The sequence below is a fragment of the Podarcis melisellensis genome (genome assembly GCF_964234715.1).
Source record: "Podarcis melisellensis genome assembly, chromosome: 10".
Lineage (NCBI taxonomy): Eukaryota > Metazoa > Chordata > Lepidosauria > Squamata > Lacertidae > Podarcis > Podarcis melisellensis.
The window spans coordinates 8,311,380-8,333,078 of NC_138542.1; the positions used below are offsets into that span (position 1 = coordinate 8,311,380).

General features: G+C 41.0%; 1 protein-coding gene across 3 annotated transcripts in view; it reads right to left on the minus strand.

Moving 5' to 3' along the window:
* The window catches only part of LAMB1 (laminin subunit beta 1), a 56,913-nt gene that overhangs the window by 16,258 nt on the left and 18,956 nt on the right, over window positions 1–21,699 (minus strand). For all 3 annotated transcript variants that reach the window (XM_081927605.1, XM_081927604.1, XM_081927606.1), the window contains 13 exons: window positions 20,426–20,538; window positions 19,594–19,673; window positions 17,033–17,168; window positions 15,495–15,653; window positions 14,153–14,280; window positions 13,838–13,958; window positions 12,546–12,750; window positions 11,956–12,099; window positions 11,446–11,677; window positions 10,282–10,445; window positions 9,308–9,532; window positions 7,030–7,247; window positions 4,458–4,554 (listed from right to left, as the gene is read on the minus strand). In XM_081927605.1, coding sequence (XP_081783731.1) covers window positions 4,458–4,554; window positions 7,030–7,247; window positions 9,308–9,532; window positions 10,282–10,445; window positions 11,446–11,677; window positions 11,956–12,099; window positions 12,546–12,750; window positions 13,838–13,958; window positions 14,153–14,280; window positions 15,495–15,653; window positions 17,033–17,168; window positions 19,594–19,673; window positions 20,426–20,538 — 2,022 coding nt within the window. The remainder of the gene's footprint in view (window positions 1–4,457; window positions 4,555–7,029; window positions 7,248–9,307; window positions 9,533–10,281; window positions 10,446–11,445; window positions 11,678–11,955; window positions 12,100–12,545; window positions 12,751–13,837; window positions 13,959–14,152; window positions 14,281–15,494; window positions 15,654–17,032; window positions 17,169–19,593; window positions 19,674–20,425; window positions 20,539–21,699) is intronic.

Below are 21,699 nucleotides of genomic sequence, written 5' to 3' on the forward strand. Positions count from 1 at the left end.
CCATAAGAATATATGAGAAAGGGAAGGGAGTACGCACATTGGCACATACTGTTATTTAAATATTCACATCTCTTGGCCAAGTTTCTTAAAAACCATTTAAAAGAACAAGTTACCATAAACAAAACCAGCTTTCTTGTTGAGAGGAATTCAATACATAGGATACAAAAAAATGTGTTGTCCTGCTGTTCAACTTATGTTGGTGCAATTTAACAAAATGGCCTTTTTGTTCTCAGAATTATAAGCCAACACAAGGGGTTTTATTTCCATCAAAGAGACTTCAGCATTCCCACAGTGAATTGCAATGGAACATAAACCCCCTCTTAAACCCCCTCGGCAACTCATTCCTCTTTGAAGATTGAAGGGGAAAGGAGGCACTTAACCCTTTCCACCACCAGTAAACTATTATTACTTTGTGGGAAATTAGACTATCTGGATAATGGTGAATTATTCGGATTCCTTACATGGGTGTAACGAAAACAGAAGCCCATCAGTATACGGCTGCCTTCTCTTGAAGATCCCAAGATAATATCACATTACACATTCAATCCATTTTAGCATGTCAAGTTATTTTTTGTTTCGCTTTTGAGCACACGATCCTGATCACATTGAAATGAATGGGCATTTATATTTATCTTTTCTTTGAAGGCATTGGGATTTTGCCTGATTCAGAGGCATTTTTATGAATATAATAAACAGAACACAAAATTGCATGTTCATTTATGGTATACGAAAAGTCCAAATTCCTGTTGTAACAAGGATAATACAGAACTTTTAATACGTGTATGTTTGTAGTTGAATAAACCACAATTTAGTGCTATGTATGAACAGGTAACTACAGAAGAATTAAAAGTGATAAATAATTTGATCCCTCTTCTGCTTATATGTCAAAATAAATCTGTCAAGATAACTAATCAACCTGGTACAGAGCTCTGTAAATGATCCAGTGCCCCTAAAGAACCTAACAATGGCATTTCCCTGGTGTAATGGTTAGAGTGTTGGGCCAGGGTTCGAATCCTCAATCAACCATGAAAGCTCATTGAGTGACCTTGGGCCAGTCACCATCTCTTAGCCTAACCTACCTCACAGGGTTGAGGATGAAATGGGAAGGAGAACCATGTACCCTACTTTGAACTCCTTGGAAGATAAAGGTGGTATATAAATGTAATAGTAAAATATAAGTAAATATATAAATAAAAATGAGTCCTATATGACTAGCAGTGAATCAAGTCCAATCCTATTTCCTACCTAATATCTGTGTGCTACAGTTCTTCAGGACTCCCAATTTTCTCTTGCTTTTCTTTTCGACTATTGAATAAACACTAAAAAGCTATTCCATACTCCTCAGAAACTCTTTAGGGGATCAAATCAGGATAGCATGTACTTGGAAAATTCCCATGCTAACTTCCTAGTGCTGGACACACTTGGGAACACTAACTGTTGCTGGATCATCCAGTACTTGATTAGAACAATACACATGTGGAATAGAGGAAAACAACGTCAGTGCAAATCCCTAGGTAGCACATCTGGATGCCTGGAGTAGACAATCCTAATAAGAAATGTAAAGAAGCCAAATCTCATACATTCCACAATTACAATGTATGTAGCTAGAAAACTCTTATTGTACGGGATCTCTAGGACACCCAAGTTCCATAGAACATGATGAAGACATTGCAAGTCTCTTATCTTACGTACCAAAGTGCAAAATTCCCCTTGTTTTCCCCCTCATTTGGCTATGACAACCCCTGTAGCACACAGACATCTTGTAGATGATGACGTTCATGCAAAACCGTTAGGTTGTTGTTGTTTTTTGAAGATGACCATCTTATTTTCCCAATGGAGGACAAAAAACACGCTGGAAAGACACCTGGCTGCCTGGAGCGTATGGGAGTTGTAGTCCGAAACATCCGGAGGACATCAGGTTGGTGATGGCTGAGATAGTATATATATTGGCTTAAACATAGGTCTGAACTGGAGTGTCAGTAAAATTAAACTATGTATGCTTCAGTTTCTTTTACCTAATGCTGTATATCCTCACATGTAAACAGTTCTGAACAGCAATCAAGCTAAAATATAGTTCATGCTTAATGTTTGCTACCTATCAAGTCATAGCTTATAAAATCTAGAATTAAATGCCGTATTCCTCCATGTGTGTTCAGGGTTAGTTACTTCCTAGTCCAGGCAAACCATAGTTTGTCATTACATCTGAACTAACAATCTATGGTGTGTGCTTCCGTTTCAAACCTGGCATAGAAATCTGAGATAACCTTAGAAGGTCACAGAAACAGTACCTGTGAACTATCCTGTGAACACCTGTGAGCCAGGTCTCAGTTGATGGGATGCTTTAGAGTTTTGCAAGTGTTTACATGTTTTCTAAACCTGTTTCATAGAAACAGACCTGCACCTACCTTAAGTACACCTTTGAGAAACTTCTGAAAATTTCAGAAATCCTACCTTCGGTAGCTACTATTTTGTACAATAAGTACAAAACCTTACCCCATCTCTTCTTCCTGTTCTTGAGGTTTTTATTCAATAATACATACAATGCAAATATTAGCAGTTGTGTTGAGTTAAAACAAGCACAACTGCATTTTAATTTAAAACAATACTCCAAAAGCTCCTGGCAATATGCCCTATTTTAATGCTAAATCCCAAGCTCACCAGTATTTTTGTCTCTTAGGCATGCTCTTCCAGAAAGAGGAAATCTGGGGGATTCAGTAGGATTTGGACTCTTATAACAAAGTCATTTAGTCTTGAAAGATAACAGAATTCTGATCTGATTCCAGCCTATCTATTAAACACAATTTTCCCCCTGTGTAATGGCTAATCCTTTATATACTTGATGCCAAAAAATGAAGTTATTTGCACCTTTTTATTCAGCGGAAACAATTTTTTTAATGCAACTTCTAGATACCCAGATACCTTTCTCTCAAATACACACTTAGGCAGGAATTGGTTTGAAATCCAGTGAATACAACTAGATCTGAATTTTTCAGAAATTAAGAAAATAAGAAGCACCCTGTTGAATCACACTAGAGGCCCATCTGGTTCAGCACTCTCTTCTCCCAGTAAACAACCAGATGTGTATGGGAAGCTCACAAGGACCTGAGTGCAATAGTCTGCAGTTAGTAGGCTTGCAGTCTCTAAATCAGCAGAGGCATATTGCCTCCAACAGTGGAAGCAGAACATAGCCGTTGTGGCTTGTAGCCATTCGGAGCCTTTACGCGCCATGAATTTGTCTAACCCTCCTCTTAAAGTAATCCAAGTTGGTAGCCATCACTACCTCTTCTAAGAGCAAATTCCATAGTTTAACTATACACCGTATGGAGAACTATATTCAGTCTGTCCTGAATCTCAGCTTAGTTGGGTACTCCAGGGTTCACGTTTTATGAGAGAGGCAGAAAAGCTTTGCTCTATCCCCTTTCTCAAGACTGTGCATAATTTTATACACTTCTAACGTGCCCCCTCTTACTTACCTTTTCTGCAAACAAAAAAGACCCAAAAGTTGGAACCTTTCCAACCCCTTGATCATTTTGGCTGCCCTTTTCTGAACCCTTTCCAGCTCTTCAGTACCCCTTTTTGAGATGCGGCAACCACCATAGTTAATGGCAAAATGTGACAGCCTAGGAGGCTTTCCCCAAAGAATGATGGGAACTGTATTTTGTTAAGGGTGCTGGGAACTGTAGCTCTGTTAAGGGTGAACTACAGTGCCCAGAGTTCTTTGGCATAAGTCATGTGCTTTAAGTGGCTGAAAATGTGTTCTAAATGTATGGTGTTCTGGTTTGGACAGCAATTAAAGAGACCAGGCATATTTACAAAACATGCTTCAGTAAATGAGTTCTTAATTTATTTATACACCTAGATGCTGCGCCCTTTTTATTCTATGCTGTGCTTTTCTTACAGAACCAAAACAAGAAGACACTTTTCTCCCCATGTGAAAAACTGAAAATACTCTTCACATTATTTTTGTTAACAATATGAAAAAAACCCGAACTACTATAAACTAGAAAATGAACATCTAAACCTCTATCATCTAAAGCCAGTCTGCCATTTCTGTTAAAAAGCTGCAAAAATCCACTTCAAAACCAAACCCTTACTAGAATTAAATTTAGCTTCACAAAAATAGCATTTTTAAAAAAGCCAGCCAAGATCAGTGAGCTTCTTTTTTAAGTGCTGTATAGTAACAAACATTGCAACATGAAGAGGCTAATGAATGCACTATAGAATCTTAGTTCTCTCGTGTATCTAATTCATTGCAACATAGCATGAGGGAGCCAATATGAATGCTGCTTTGTTTTCTTTCTACATGCATAGGCACAGGGCAAGCTATCAGCAATTATCTCTCGGCTCCCAACCGCAGCAGAAGCTACAATATGGGAAACGCATGCAGATTTCACATACAGAAGTGCTCCTTCAAAAGGCTAATAATGCACGCGGAACAATGAAAGTAATGTGCTCACCTTGGCAGTCCACACCAGGATCACCCCAGAAGAACTCCTGGCACTCGTTGCATGTGCGCCCTCCAAATCCTGGCATGCACTGGCACTGCCCAGTAAACTGTTAATTCAAACAAATGCAACAAAAATAAGCTGAACAGGGTGCATTTCACAAAGTGAACAAGCCACAGGGACTTTATTGGGCCACTAGAGCCATCTGTCAATACAATACATTGAGTGTCAAAAGAGCTGAAAATGTTAACTGGCCACCTATCAGAATTATGGACATAGTACACGTGACTCTGGAGATCCTTAAATAGGATCTTGGTTACCGGTAGTTTTGTTAAGAGTCAATAGCAGCTTGGGAGAGGCTACTCAGATAACCATTACTTCTTGCACTGTTTCCCCAAGAAAGGATGTTCCCCTTGCAGCTGAGACTGTAGGTCAAAGATCTCACACATACACACACACACACACACACACGACGATATATTCCATTGGAAAAGTGGAACAGGAGAAAGGATTAAGCCCTTTCCAGCACCACAGTGTCAATTCAAATTCTTCTCCCTCGGTTGCAATTCCTTTTGAAAATATGGATCTCCCACACCAAGCATTCTCTGTAACTTTCATATCTTTACAATAACAGAAGTTGGCTAAACAATAGATTCCACTGTTTCCGACTTCATATCAGTTACTTGCAGGGTTTCAAGCTTATGGTGAAGAAGACTTTCAAGTAGCTGTATTGGGGCCTTTAGTATTAACAGTTCATCAGATTTTCAAAGGAATTACAATGGTTCATATTAATTAATAAACAAATATACAGAATATACCACACCAACATAGAGCTGAGCGCATGCGCTTCCCGTTATTACCCTTTGTGGTCTCTGAATACTTGCAAAGGCTCAGTAAATAGAAAAATCAGGTTGAATGTCACATTAATAAAGAGAAAAGGAACTTGAAATATCAGCAAGTTTCTTAGTTTCATGTAAGAATTAGGGAGCAACCCATTATGTGTGACAATTACACGTGTGTATTTTGCAGAGATGACTGGCAGAATCCGAGATCAGGGGAAAGAGACAGTGGAAGAGGACTGGAAGAAGTTTAAATTATATCTTAAAAACTGTTGTAAAATTGAGGAGTGTTGAGATGTCAAGGGGTAAGGAGTAGAGAAATACAGCTGTAAATATTAAGTTTAAAGAAATTTAATGAAAGGGAACCAATAGATAAACTGATTAAAGGGTTGCTAAAGAACTTTGGAATAAGGATGCAGCGAAAGGGAGGTACGGGGAAGTCGGTATATGTTTAATGTGGTGTATGTTTTTGTTTTGTAATGTGTTTGTCTTTTATTATGTGTTGGAAAAATCAATAAAAAAATTTTATTAAAAAAAATTACACGTGTGTATTTTGCTGCATATAACATGAGTTAGCAGATCAGTCTGCCGCTGCTTCCTAGTACTGTATACCAAGTGCAAATGTGTGGCACACTAACTCTGTAGAGAAATGTTTTCAACTGTTATTGCAACCTTCTATGGAATCATCAGGTGATTATGAATGAATTAGTGAAATGAATGGGTTTTTACTACAAGTCATAGCTAGTCTGCATTACTGTCAGCTGCAACAATAGCTCTTCAAGAAACATCTAAAGCATCATCACATCTGATGGGATATTAAATTTTAACCAGCATCCTTGATGTAACTTTTCAGCACCACTCACAGCCGATTGCCATGTGCAGGACAATCTTATACACCAGACCCTGATTCCCCTGGTAAATTAAGTCAGGTCCAAACAGGATTTTGCAGGCAGCAGGCACCATGTAAATATGATGCCAGCAGAACAAACAGCTATAGGTTTATATTCTCTCTCAACACTACTACAAAGCAATTTGTCATACCGCCAAGCACTGTGATACAATAATCATCCACTGTACTCAAATAGTGTGACTTTTGCAAGAACATGCATTTGAATGCTCCTCAATATTAAGGCAACAAACAAACAAAACTGGTGCATACAAAACTCACAGAGCTCAGTATGCACAGAGTTGCTTCCTGTTGGATTATTTAAAATCCCTGTGGCATGTGAATTTATTTAATTCCTAAACACGTTTCTACACCCTCTATTCAGATGAAATATCAAGGCAGAATACAAGTTTAAGCAAACGCAATAAAAAAATGAGATAAAACTGCCAACACTACCATTAGATCTCATACTATTATTGTTATCTCACATTCTTACCATTATCAACATCACATGTTCTTGCTGCTATTAAACTTCTCAAATGTGAGATAGTGTGCTAAGTTGAATTTTACTGTTTACTATTAGAGTCTGATGTATTGTTGAATGTTGCTTTGTTTGAAATAAGTTGTTTATTTTAAAGTTATTGTGACTTTTATATTGGATCAGATTGTTACTATTAATGTTTGATGTTTTATGATGTTTTTATGTGTTGGAAGCCGCCCAGAGCAGCTGGGGCAACCCAACCAGATGGGCAGGGTATGAATTAAATATTAGTAGGAGTAGTAGTCATAGTAGTAGCAGAGGTGGGAGAGCAGAGCTAGCCCTGGATGGTCTGACTCTACAGCGATCAGCTTTTCTTACCTCGTTACAAGATGAGCCAAAGGAACGTTCAGAATCGCAGCCACATGGTTCACACCCTGTCCCACTAGCCAGCCTCCAAGTATTGGGGGCACAGTGGTCACAGTTCTGTCCAATCACATTAGGAAGGCATTGGCACTGGCCAGTTTCTTTCTCACACTGACATTCTTCAGTGCTGTTGCAATGCTCACGCACTGTTCCCAGGTAGTTGCAGACACACTCTGGGGGTGAAAGAGCAAACAATGTAACACGCTGCAATACACTTGGGTGATTCATATGTTATCAAACTGCGACATGTAAGAAGGTATTGTAGCAGATTTGGAGAAGCTTTGTGAGATATCAAGGGTCACATTCCCTGGGGATAATCTCTTCCAGACTGCGCAACCAGGGTGGGCAAGGCCAAAGCCAGTGGTAGGAAAGGTTGCCTCTTTTGCTTTCCCTTCACAGGGGGTGGGGTGGTATTTTGTCAAAATAAGAGTTCATGGGAAGAGAAGGGTTAACTCTTCCCTTATCAGCTTCCACACCAATGAAAAGTGTCTTGTGTGGCAATCAGAAACGGCAACAAAGCTCCCATTGGCAGCAGTGGGATCTTGCCTGATCCCAACCCCCAAAGCATAATTTCTTTGAGTGAAGGGAAGGGAGGATGAATCCTTCCCTGCAACCATCTCGGAAAAAGAGCAACCACTTCCGTCAGCAATTAGGCTTAGAGAAAAGCTCCCATTGGCATACGTCAGTGGTGTCCAAACTTTTTTCAAAGAGGGCCAAATTAAACCAGCTGGCAGACTGAATTAGGCCCCTGAAATGGACTTTGGACATGCCTGGCATAAGTGGATAGCTTTAGTCAGGATTGCCTCATTCTAAGAAGAAAAACAATAAACATCTGCAAGAACCAGTTTTGGGGGGGAGGAAAACTTCCCTTTGGTGCAAATAGGATCATTTTTCTCAACCTAACTTCCACATGGGGGAAAGGGATTGAGGGGCATAGGCTATAGGCCAGACCCACAGTTGCTGTCTTGCTGGGGCAACTCAACCCCAGCAGAACAAGGTAAAACTAGATTTATTTCTCTATAGCCACTTTTATATTTCCAAAAGATTATAGGAAGGATGAGAGTTTCGTGGGCCGCTATATACAATGGTGTGAAAATGTGAAAATGAGGTCCTAGTATGGGGGTGGGGTGGAGAAAAAGAGGCCCACCAAGCATAAATGTCTCCAGCAGAGAGCCAGAAATGTGCAGCTGCCTGCTCCAGACACAAGAATATAAGCAGCATCTGTGAGTCATTTCCTACAGATCCCCCACTTGCTCTCTACATGTCAAAGCAAAATGAAGTTGCTGGGCTGAAGTCGGGGTTCAAAATTTAACTATCTCAATGAATTCTCACAACTATCTGCATTATTCAAAAGCTCAGCTTCTCTCATTTGTGAACATCGCCTGATCCAACAAAACTCACTCTCTTTAGGCCTTTCATTCTTGGGGAGCAAAACAACCACTATCCACCTGGTAGGAACTCATGAGATTTGCATTAAAATACCGCATCAGCCATGGACTCATAAGCAGGCACGGAGCAAGCAACAATTTCTTATGGCATATTCCCGAAGTTTAAAATGGAAATGATACTGATCTACTTCAGGAGATTGTTTTGAAAAGATTAATAGATAAGGAAGCGTACCTGAAGTCTTTGGGATGGGGCAGTCCATACATCTAAACATTAAAACACTGCTAGTTTCTAGGTCAAAATTCACAGCATAAAACTTTTAAACACACACTTTTAAGCCTTTTTCTTAACACATATAGTTCTGAGGTTATTCACTACTGCCTGATGCATAAAATATAATAAAAAACAAAGAGTAGTAGAAGGGGATTTCTGAATATTGTTGAATATGGTGCATATTCTCTCCCCACCCCCTATGACTTTTCAGAAATCCACTTCTACTCTTTACCAGGAATGTCTCTGTAAACAAAAGACAATCCCCTCTTCTTCCTCCAAAGCCTAAGGGGCTGCAGGAAATGGCCTGGGCTTTTCTCCTGATAAGAAGAAAACAATGAAAGCTAACAAGAAAGCCTTCTCTCACACAAAAGCCTCATCTTTTCAAGATCAGGCTTGGAGTTCTTCTTCACTTAAGTGCCCCATTCAAACTAGGCTTGAGTTATCTGTTGACCTTTAATGAAGGATTACGCTCCCAATCTGCAAATTCCCAGTGCACCAAAATAATACCTTAGTGCTGAAAAGAAGACAAAGTGATGCTTGCAAAGGTCAGCAGCAGAGACCTTCCCCTACTTACTTCTACAGTCCTGCTGAACAGCCCGGCCATAATAACCGTGTTTACACAGTTGGCAGTTTTCACCCTCTGTGTGATACAAGCACTTTAGGCACAATCCAGTCTTCTTGTCGCAGGCCTCCGGATCAGTTGAGTCAATGTTGTTGTTGCACTGGCAGGGCTGGCAAATTCCACCGACATCCTCAGGGTTTCCAAAGAAACCAGAAGCACACTCGCCACATCTGCTCCCTGCTCAACAAGCCAAATCAAAGGAAGAAGAAATCTCTTTAGCTCACTCAAACATAAACATTAGCTAGAAATGAAAGCATGATAAAGGGGAGGAAAAGATCAAGGTATGTGCTAAGACGTAGGATGGAAATTTGTCTGGGGAAACTTAACACACAACAAACAAGAAAACCACCAGAAAGATTTCAGATAGATTAGCCACTATCAATTCACATGCCAGAAGAGAGAATATTACTTAGGCTGGTTGAGAATCTGGCTTTTGCCGTAGATTTTGAAACCTAATATGTTGCTATGTGTATGCTCCATTCAAAATGTTTCAAAGTTTCTCTTTAACAGAGGAAGATTTAGGGGAACATGACCAATTTGGTTGCACTGGTGGTAGAGCATTGGAGGCACCAAGAACTGTGATGAAGAATGGAGGGAAAGAAGTGGGTGGGTCTGCCAAATTTTGGTGTCACACAGGGTGCTGCTCAAATTTGAGACCCAAAAGTCTGCCGCTGCCTTTGGTGCACAAAACATCACATATTATTTATAAAGCATCACTTATGTGGATGGCAGATTTGTTGATGGTAGAATTATTATTACTAACATGTGAACCATTCCTAAGATTGAGCAATTAATTTAATAAAATAACAATAATAATAATTGTAAGTGTAAAATATGACACTTTGTGATAATCAAAATATGTGTGCTCATTGAAACGGCTTCAATTTAATAGCATTCATTGTACTTGGTTTCACGAAGTATTTTACCTTTATATCCTGTCTCGCAGACACACACCACCTGCAGAGTAGAACGTTCTTGGTAACAGCCAGAGGCAAACTGGCGGCCGCTTTCTGGCCCATCTGGGCAAGGGCAAGGACGGCAGTGATCCCCAGATCCCAGGACAGGATCTCCATAATAACCACCAAGGCATCTTAATTTTACAACATAAAAGTCTGTTAAGCATACCCAAGGAATAGAACACATATATTTGCATATATTTTATTATTATTATTATAGTAAAGTTTCATTTAAAATTCTCACAATACAAACCCCCACCCAAACTAATCTACACAAAGAATAATAAAAAGAAAAAGACCGAAAAGACGAGAAAGAATACAAGATCCTCTCTCATAGATATACCTTAACTTTTATCCCATATAGAAAAATGGGAGCCCTCCCAGCTGTTACCTGGGAGCACCTCTCTCTTCTCCCAGTCTCTCACCCTGGGAGAGCTCCCCTTCATTGCCACACATATATTTGCATATCTGAGATGGACTGGTGACAGTACATAGCACACAGTTCAGCAAGTTTTTTGCAGCCCTCCATAATCACAGCCTGAATTTTACAGATGTTTTCATTGGCTCTTCCTTGATGTTAGTGGAAGGCATGCCAAACCAAACCTATTTATTTCAGGTATCATATAAACACACTTCAGTTCACAAGCTAATGTGCACTGCTGAGAGTTTAGAAGAGCTACATTTCTAAGATCTTGCAAATAAGGTTACTTTGATGTCTTTCCCCCCTTCCCCAAACTCCTGATGGTTCTGGAAATAACTGTGCTAGTCCTAGAGCAGTCTTTGGACCCGTGTAAGCAAAATTAAGTTCGCTGGGAGCAAAAGAATAAAAAAGGAATAGGCAATTGAGGCAGAGTGCCCAAGCTGGAAAACTATACAACAGGTGCCAATTAAAGTGTGCGCATGCTCACGATTCACAGCCATTAAACAGGCAAGAATCATTTTGAAATGAGTAGTGGTAGAAGTAGGAGGAGTGGAGATTAGTGCATCTGATCTACAAAATATCCTATGCAAATAAGTGCAGCCTAAGTAAATGGGTTAGATCTCAGCATTTCAGAGGGCAGCATGGTAAAATCTTGCTTGAAAAGTAATATATCATTTAACGAATATCCCAGTTAATCCAAAAAGAAGGCATACCTTTCACAGTTGTGGCCAGAGGTATGATCACGGCAATTGAAACACTGTCCGCTGTACGGGTCACATTCATCCGCATGACCATTGCACTGGCAGGGCTGGCAGCTTGGAAATCCCCAGTAACCAGGCAAACATCTGTCACACTGACGGCCATATATTCCATGGAAACAGTGGCACTGACCAGTCTCCGGGTGGCAGAAAGCATTAACTGATGCTTGGACATGACACTCACAAGCTAAAAAGAACATAGGTATCCATCTTGAATGATACTGAAACTGGATACATTGCTTACATTCATGAAGTTATGATGACACTAGGACATGAAGCCTCAAATTACTTAAAAATAAAATATTTGGAGAGTGAAGTTTTTATTTTTTTAAAGGATTCTTACAGATGTATACTGAAACAAAGGGGCTCAAGGGATTTTCCTTCTTCCTTTCAATCGAACTTACTTGGTAAGGGTTAAACAGCAGCAACATATGACATTTTGATTAGAATAAAGAAGCAACGTACGTTTGCATCCACTAGGTCCAAATCCAAAAGTGCCTGGAGCACATCTGTCGCATCTTCTTCCAACAACATTGGGCCGACACTGGCAATGGCCTCCATTAGGGTCACAAACAGAACTTAATGAGCCTTGTGGGTCACACTGGCAAGCTGAAAGAGGGAAAGACACAGGTTTTGCAGGAGTGGCAAATGCACAAGTGTGGGCCATCTTGGCAGCAATAGTATTATGCAAGGTGCCAATGGGTTAGTAAAGAACTGATCTGCATAAACCTGACTGGACAGATATTAAATATTATTTCTGATTAAGATGATGATAATAATTTCATTTATGAATCACTTATATATATTTTTACCCGGGGTCCTGTCTTCTATCAATGGGATTGTTCCAATTTAACCGGGGCTGGGAAACCTGTTGCCCTGTGGTGTTGGACTACAACTCCCCTCATCCACTGGACATGCAAGCCGGAATAATGGAGTCCAACAACATCTGGATGGCTACCTATTTTAGTAGTAAACATGGCTACTGCCTTTTCCTCCTAGTTAACCCCAATGCCAGTTTGTGTAATTTAGTTCAATAATCGGTTACACCCACTTACCTAATGCTGTCTCATGCAGCAAGGCTGAGATGCTAAAAATTATGTTCCTGCAAACATCAGTCATGGGTGTTTTAACAACACTCCTGCTGTTCTCCAGGCACCGGTATCTTTGAAAGGCTTCCCAGGCGCTGTTAGTCGTCACATCATCACCTCTGCCTCCAACTGAGAATATGTCCAGGGATTTGCAAAAAGGCATGAGAACAAGCTGTGGGTTGATTTTAACATGGCAGAATTACTATTTAGATCTGTAGCCAAACCTTGTACAGTGCCATGCAATATTGTTAGAAAAAGAAATCTACAGTAGTTAAAAAAATTAGGTGGTTGATCAGTAATATGCACAGTGTCTCCTAAAAATGCTTTCCAAGGAGTGTTTAGGGCAGTGTTCTCAAAGCTACCAGCATGAGTTTGACCAAACTGTGGGAGGCAGTGGAAGACAGGAGTGCCTGGCGTGGTCTTATTCGCCACAGGTTTGTCAATTTACAAGGGCGAGGTACAGGGGTGCAGGGTGCAAAAGGGAGGTTCAGGTGCAAGATACAAAGTGGGGTGCAAATCCTATCTACATGAGTAAGGTCATGCCTAGAAATCCAGGAAGGGATGGCAAATGAGATGGATCTCGTTGTCTGGCACTTTATGAAAGGAGGAAGCAGAGCTGAGTGGAAGTGATTAGGTTGAAGCTAAAAATAACATTTATTACTTTCATCGTTACAGTAAAGTGATACAATTTAGATACAGCCCTCCAGCTGTTTTGGGACTACAATGCCCACCATCCCTGGCCACTGGTCCTGTTAGCTAGGGATGCTGGGAGTTGTAGTCCAAAAACAGCTGGAGGGCCAAGTTTGACCACCACTGGTTTAGGGGCACAAAAGAGCTACTACATAAGCGGCAGTGTGTTTTGCTTTCCCTCCCTCAACCAGCACTGTTGGCGACAGTTCCCAAGGTTTCCCCTGACACACAAGATGGAAGGGGAAGCACAACCCATCCCTTCCTATGCTCACAGCTTTCTGAGCGAAGTGCAATGGAACTGATTCTCCTGCCCCTTTCACCTGCTGGCACTCAGCAAGGCACGCAGCGTTCCAGGCACACCACAATAAATCACAGCCATTGCCACTGAGCCTTTCCTTCTCTCATGGGGAGAAATCGTTCACACTGCTTCTCTCAAGGCTGCCCATGCTTGCAGTCTACTTGTGCTAAAATTCTGTGTTCCTGGAGAGGAAGTACCATGCATGTAGTTTTATTTAACCGGGTAAAGTTGCAAACTATGTAAACAGATTTTTATTTAAACATGCACTTACAGAATCTATGAGTGTGTATGGATTTTCCACCTCCGTATCATGGGAGTACTGTGGCAGCTCCAGACGAACCGTGTAATTCAGGCCCTTTTCAAAGCATATTGGGTGTGGAAGGACTACATATCTGCAAGACCAGGACGGACACAACGTTCATGTAGAGAAGGGTACATTGGAGATAAAACAATGGGATGTTAAAACAACAAATGATTGGACTGAGATTGTTGATTATGTGGAATCAAACCTTTCCTTCTCCCTCTGCCTCTGCCTCCCATCATGTCTTCACTGCTCCTTTGTTTATCCTTCTGTTGTGATACTCACCTTGAACCAGGAGATAACGATACGTCCTGGTTGTCATCATCAGGAACTGTATTGCCACATCTGCTGCTGGTTGGAATCTTGTCTGGGCGAAATACGGTGATGACAGCTTTCTCCCATTGATCTGGTAACTGGAAAAAATGGCACACATTAACATATTTTCTTTGCTGAGCAGTAATCAAAGTTCTCTCCATGGAGATGAACCATTTTCCTCCCTGATGCAGGAATTGGGACTGTATTAGCAACCATGGTAAGCTGCTATAAGTACATTGAAGGAATTCTCACTGGACAGCGGGATACACTTCTGAGCAAACGTGCAGGGTTGCTACTTGTAGCTATCTCTGCTACCTATAGCAAACAATCACCAGATTTTATCCAGTATAAATGGCAGTTAAAAGGGTAAAGGACCCCTGACAGTTAAGTCCAGTTGCAGACAACTCTGGGGTTGCAGCGCTCATCTCACTATACAGGCCGAGGGAGCCGACGTTTGTCTGCAGATAGTTTTTTCTGGGTCATGTGCCAGCATGACTAAGCCGCTTCTGGCGAACCAGAGCAGCGCACGGAAACGCCGTTTACCTTCCCGCCGGAGTGGTACCTGTTTATCTACTTGCACTTTGACGTGCTTTCGAACTGCTAGGTTGGCAGGAGCTGGGACCGAGCAATGGGAGCTCACCCTGTCGCGGGGATTCAAACTGCTGACCTTCTGTTCAGCAAGCCCAAGAGGCTCAGTGGTTTAGACCACAGCGCCACCCGCGTCCCCTTTAAATGGCAGTTAATAATCTATAAATAGGTCTGGACATTTTTTGCACCTCTGCAAATAGGAGGAACATCTTAGGCTGAGCGGGGGAGGGGGGAAATAAAATAATGTTTCAACCCTCATGGTTTCTTAGATAAATCTAAAAAGAAAAGAAAATAAATTCTATGCTCCAGCATTTCTGAACTCTGCATGATTATATGCACTTGACTCCTTTCCCTTACTCATAAACCACAACTGCTGTTTATTTACTCATCTTTCTCCTCATAACAGCATACTACTCCGTGCAGAATATACAAATAAAATGCTAAATATATGAAAATTTGGAATATTTAGGCAAAATAGGAACAAAAGGAACAGTCACTTTCACCATATGTGTGCAGAGGTCTATTGTTAACGATGAACACTTGAGAGATTATGATGCCTAATGTAGACTTAAGTGCTGTTAAAATAGCCACTGGAATATCTGCGTGACCTTAAGACAAAAGAAAAGCAAGCCACATCAACCTATATAGGCAGTCTTTTAACCTTGAAAACTCCATCACTCAGATTCAACACTATGAAAGATTATGGGTCTAGGGTTGGTATTACCTGTGGTTCATAGCGAATCAGAACTTCATACTCCATAGAGTAAGGAATATTGTCTATGTAGAATTCCAGGAATGCTCCTTCAGGAACTCTCACAAATCCTATTCCAGTCCATGAAGGTATGCGGTCCTGGGAATACTGACGTTCAACTATGCTCACTCCCTGTGGAACAGAATCAGGAGTTATTACATATTATTTTAAGTTGGCGCATGCACTTTCAAAGAATTGAAGGGAAAGACAGAGTAGAAGAGTGGCACTACAGGTTATTTTGACCTTAATTTCTTCTTGCTTCCTATTCCTATTTGCTGACAAATGTTTTTGTTTACATCTTCTCCTACATTTACATGGGCCACTTCATTGAGATAAAGTATACTGCACAAATTCTCTTCTGTTTAGCGTAATGAGACGTGAAGTGTAAAAATCACTTGTACTATTAACCACTTTATCAGGCATAATATAACTGTAGAGAAAACAGAAATGCCTAATGTTTATGAAATAACTAAAGGCAGGACTCTTCAGCTGATGGTTTCAGGGAGATACCTTACCTAACGTAAATGTAATGAGCTCCCTAAACAAGGAGTTAGACTTAGCAAGTGATCTTCAACTTCGATAGACACATAATTATGCTTTAATACTTACTTTAAAAAAAAACTTATACCATTAATATTAACCTTTGCTCAGTTTAGACCCATCTTTCCACCCTTGCTCTCTGTACCTTTTTCTTTCTCTCCCTCTTTCCAAAACATGGTAATTCAAGATGCCTGCTGGTATGAACCAGTTGTGAGTTAGAACCTACCAGCTGAAGGCCAGTGTTCTAGATGAACCTGCCTCTAAGCAGACCCTGGCTCTGGTACATGCCCCATATACCTTCTCAGTGTAGACTGCTGGAACTCATAACCATCAAGGTCCAGTGGCCAACTCTCTAGTGGCCCATTAGCACACTTGTATTTACTTTTATTTTCACACTGTCTTTCCTAAACAGATCACCTAAGACAGCTCATATTTATTTCAGACCATGTCTGGTAGGTGTAGTTAAAAAAAAAAGAAGTAAAGGTAAAAGACCCCTGGATGGTTAAGTCCAGTTCAAAGGTGACTATGGGGTTCAAAGGTGACTATGGCTCATCTCACTTTCAGGCGGAGGGAACTGATGTTTGCCCACAGACAGCTTTCTGGGGCATGTGGCCAGCATGACTAAACCGCTTCTGGTGCAACAGAACACCATAACAGAAGCCAGAGTGCACAGAAATCCTGTTTACCTTCCCACCACAGCAGTACCTATTTATCTACTTGCACTGGCGTGCTTTCAAACTGCTAGATTGGCAGGAGCTGGGATAATGCAGCAGGAGCTCACCCTGTTGCGGGGATTCAAACTACCGACCTTCCAATTAGCAAGCCCAAGAGGCTCGGTGGTTTAGACCACCCGGGTCTCTCGGTAGGTATAGTGTAAAACCAACAGGCTAGAAACAGAACAGAATACCGTACATGGAAATATCAGAGCATTAGAAAAGGGCCTGTGGAAGTTTAACTGAGTAGGTACTCACAGGGCCAAAGATGCCTTCCTCAGCCTCATAGACATAATGATCTAAAGAAATGAAAAAATACCCCGGTTCCACTTCGTTGCACTGGCGGCCAATCATATGAGGCCTGCATTGACACTGACCAGATTCACTCGAGCAGCTGAAAAAGATAACACATTTATATTGCAATCTTCTAAAAGCAAATACAGACAGACAACTTTAAAAGAATGTATAACCATTCAATGCACAGAAGTAAATTAGGGTTGAGAATAGGATCCACTGACACTGTAGCAATACAAACCGAATTGCTGGGGGTTGGACCAGATGGCCCTCATTCAAAGTCCCAGCCAATTCTACCATTATATGATTCTATAAACCATCACAAATTGTACTGCTAAGTCCCACCACTGTTTGCACGGCACAGGGAGATACCCTGGCACAGATGTTTAGATTCAAATACAAGTGCCTTTTCTTGCATATGAGTCAGCTTAAAACTTTGGGGGCAGAATACAAATTATGGCAGAGGGGAAAATTCTGTGGGAAAAAACTGTTGTAATTAAACATTGTTCCTTCCTGTGAAATTTCTGTATTTATCCCAGATAGATTTTAACAAATATGGGAAGTACCCTATGGTTGAACAACAACTCCATCCTTTGTTTTGCTTCCCTTGTATTTTGCCAGCATTCAAGTTAGATTCCAACCCAGATGTGCATTTCAGGTGCTGTATCAAGACACCATGATCTATGCTGGATAAACCTGCAGTTAGAAACTTTTTGGAATAAGACCCTCTATCCTTCCTGACAGGCTGTTGTAAAAATAGAAAGCAGGCTTGTAAGAATAGGCATCTCAACTGCAGCAGTTTTAAAGCAGAACCTTCAGGATGAATGAGCCCATTCTCTTGGGAGACAAAAAGGAAAAGCGAATTGGCTTGACTTCTGCTAGTGGGCAACACCCACTTTCAGATGGTTTTGCAATCAGTGTCATTAACATTCAAAGGGTAGGCAGCTTCGTGGTTCTATCAAACAATTTTAATAGGACTTCTAAGGACATCTGATACTTGCATGGGAAAACAAATAACTAGGGGCCAACAACAGGGGTACAAACATGAGCCTGCTGGAATTATCTTCTTCGTGATTACTTCAGACAGATTGGCAAGTAAGTTTGAAATGACAGAAAGATTTGTGTTGATGTAATTTGATTGTGCAATAGTTATTTTCCAAGTGTAAACTAACTGAACAAAATTAAGAAAAAAACAGGACATTTACTTGGCCCTTGAGGTTATCTAAGTGCAATCAGATCTTCAGCTCATGCATTCCTCCTCCTTTCCATTCAACACATGTAGAAGTGAGTAACTAAACAGGAAAGCTTTAAATGATTATCTAACTATCTAGAGACAGAGCTGGGAAACATCCTGGCTGGCAACTTGGCCACCGGCAGATTGTATTCAGCCATGCTTAGAGAAGTCCTACTGAAATTTATGGAATTTAAGTTAGCCATGACCTAGGCAAGAGTTACGCTACTCGAAATATGACTAAATTTGGGTCCATGCCCTGCCCCTCTCCCATCTGCAAAATAGTGATAAAATTTTCGATGTACTTTACAGGGCTGTTGTAAGAATTACTGAGCTAACAATGGTGAAATGCTTTAAATACTTGAAATTCACTATGTAAACAGTAAGTGTTGTTTTTATTATCATTACTGTTTTTAAAAACAGAGGTAAGTTGCAGATGAATCAGGTGCTTCTGAAAAGAAAAGAAAAACCAAGTACCGTATTTTTTCGCTCCATAAGACACACTTTTTTCTTCCTAAAAAGTAAGGGGAAATGTCTGCGCGTCTTATGGAGCGAATGCGTGGTCCCTGGAGCCGAATTGCCATGGGGCGAAAAGCAGATCATGCTTTTATTTTTTTTTAAAGAGGGAAGTGGGTGTTGAAACAAAGCCCTTGATTGCAAGTGATCGGAAGTGAGATAAGGGACACTAGCAATAAAGGAGGCTGCCTGGGAGGGGGGAGGTAAAGACAGCAAACTTGCAAGGAGAGGAGACAGGAAGACTAAATCAATGAGAAGAGAAATTAGAAGAAAAGGAGGACCAAAAAAACTGCTCCAGCTAAGGAAAAGACACTAAGGCAAACAAGCGGGAAGGGAGTGTTGAAAGGAAGCAGCTGATCAGTAGGATCGGGAGAGAGATAAGGGACGCTAGCCATAAAGGAAGCTGCCTGGGAGGGGGGAGGTAAAAGTCCATGCATTGGGTCACCCTAAATTCACCATCAGATCACACAGCATGTCCATGGCTACAGCCTGAATCAAAAAAATCACGCACCCACTGTTGCGTGGGGCCGCAATGGTGCAAAAGCGTGGTTACAAAGCACGGATCACATGGATTCTCAGGATTTTTGCATTGGGCTACACCAAACTCACCATCAAATCACATGTCTGTGGCCACAGCATGAACCACAAAAATCACGCACCCACTGTTTCATTCAGAATAATTATTTTTCTTGTTTTCCTCTAAAAACTAGGTGCGTCTTATGGTCAGGTGCGTCTTATGGAGCGAAAAATACGGCACATTGCTTCTTTTGAGACTTACTTATTGTTCAGCGCCCCTCCGTGGTCACAATCACACGGTCGGCAACCATCCATATCATTGCTCAAGCCCCAGTGCTCAGGCTGCAAGGGAAGATTTAGGCTGTTACTGGTATAACAGGATGTTGCGAAACTCAAGCATAGTTCAAGCTCAAGGTTGTGCAAAAAGGTGGACATGTCCAAGGCTAACACCAATGAGTAATGGCAGAACTATCTGCTTCCTTAAGCTATGTGGGGTAGTGGCTAAGATTGGCAAGAGCCAGGTTCAACTATCTGCTCAGCTGTTAAGTCACAAACTCTCACCATAAACTTCCTCACAGGGATGTTGTGAGAATAAATGACTGGGGGAGGAGTTCCTGATGGAACTTCAGGAAGTCATAGCCAGGAAGCTGCTGATCAGCTTTGACATGAGGATGGGACACTGCAAGCAGAGGGGTCACAGCCCCAATCACTGTTATTGGGTTTGATGTTTTGGTGTTACAGAGAGCCTGTGTGTGAGGGGCAGGCCTAGCACCTTTGGCTGCCCATGTGATATAACAGTTCAGGCAGCTGAGACCCAAGCAGGATGTCACAGTCCTAATAATTTGGCATTCCAAAACAAATGTATGCAACTTTTGTCGATTCAAATACTGTACCATGAAGTATCGAGAATGCCCTTTAGGCTTTTGAGTAGAGGAGCTTGGTGTTGCAAATCAGTTTGATTATTTTGAAGTTTTAAAATGAAGCTTACCAGACAAATGACATTTGTCGCTTTATTTGGAAAGTTGTTGTTTTTTTAAAAAAAACATGTGCGCACATACAATAAAAGCTCTGTTCTTTTAAGCAAGGCGACTTACCAGACACTGATCACAACGTCTTCCTGTAACAAGACGTTTACAATAGCAGCTTCCTGTATCTGAGTCACAAGGATTCCCTCCAGGAATTGTGCCCAAAGGATTACATTCACAAGCTATATTAGGAAGTATAAGTAAATAAATTAGGATATAGTTGTTTAAGTTATAAATTTGCTCAGCATTTAATACAAATATTTACATCAACACTATCCCTCATTTTTCACTGCAGACTTACTGACAAATGGCTTTTCTCTCTTACCCAGCTCACAAAAACACATTCACACACCATCCTGTGTATAAGTAAAGCCAAGGAGACAGATGTATTGCCTGTTGACCAAAGGTCATACTGAACAATACAAAACAAAAACAAAAAACCAGTCAGCATAACCTACAGTCAGTGATAAAAAATAGCACAAACAACAAAACAAAAGCTGTGAAGTAGAAGCGTATACCATAAATTGAAATCCTACAGTAAGAAATTTTGTGGTGTTTTCTAAGGCTCACAGCTGGCTCCACAGTGTAGCAAGACTGGCAATATCCCAGGTCCCCAGGACCAGAAAAACGGCCCATCACCCTAACAGTGTTAACCTTGCACAGAGTATTCAATATGGTTGGCTGAAGCCTATGAGAATTCTCAGTCTGCATGCACATACTCCTCAACTGCCTCAATTAAATTGGGATTTCCTGTTTCGCAGGGGCCTCAGCCTCAAAAGACATGGGGTGTGATCTCATGCAGGTCATGTGACTTGCATGGGAGAGCGTTACAGTAGACACACATCCCGGTTTTCTGCGGCAACCTATTCGAGGGAATGCATCATCCACCTCTTCCAGGTTAGGACTCCAAATGTGGGTGCTGTGGGACCCTCAAAGTTCTAGAGCCAGCATTGCTAAGGAATCATTTATTAGGGCATTGTAATTAAATATAACCTAGTAAAAAGCAAAATGCAAGAAGTCTGATATATTTAAAGTGAGTCATTTAAATTAAATACAACCCTCTGCCCCCAAACGCTCAAGTGCTTATAGACCATCCCAGCACCTTTGCACTTGTTGGCCAGAATACTGAAAGGTGATGGGTTTCCCCCTCCGGTGTGCAAGGAACAGGATAAGAGACTTCTGTTGCTTGGAAAACAAAACAAATAAAAACAGAAAACAGCTCTTGTATCCCCACACCAAAATTAAATTTGAACGTACAGGAAAGGCCAGGAAAGTAAACAATGCAAGATAATATGAATTTATACCTTCCTGATCCTCTATGTCAGTAAAACACACACACACAC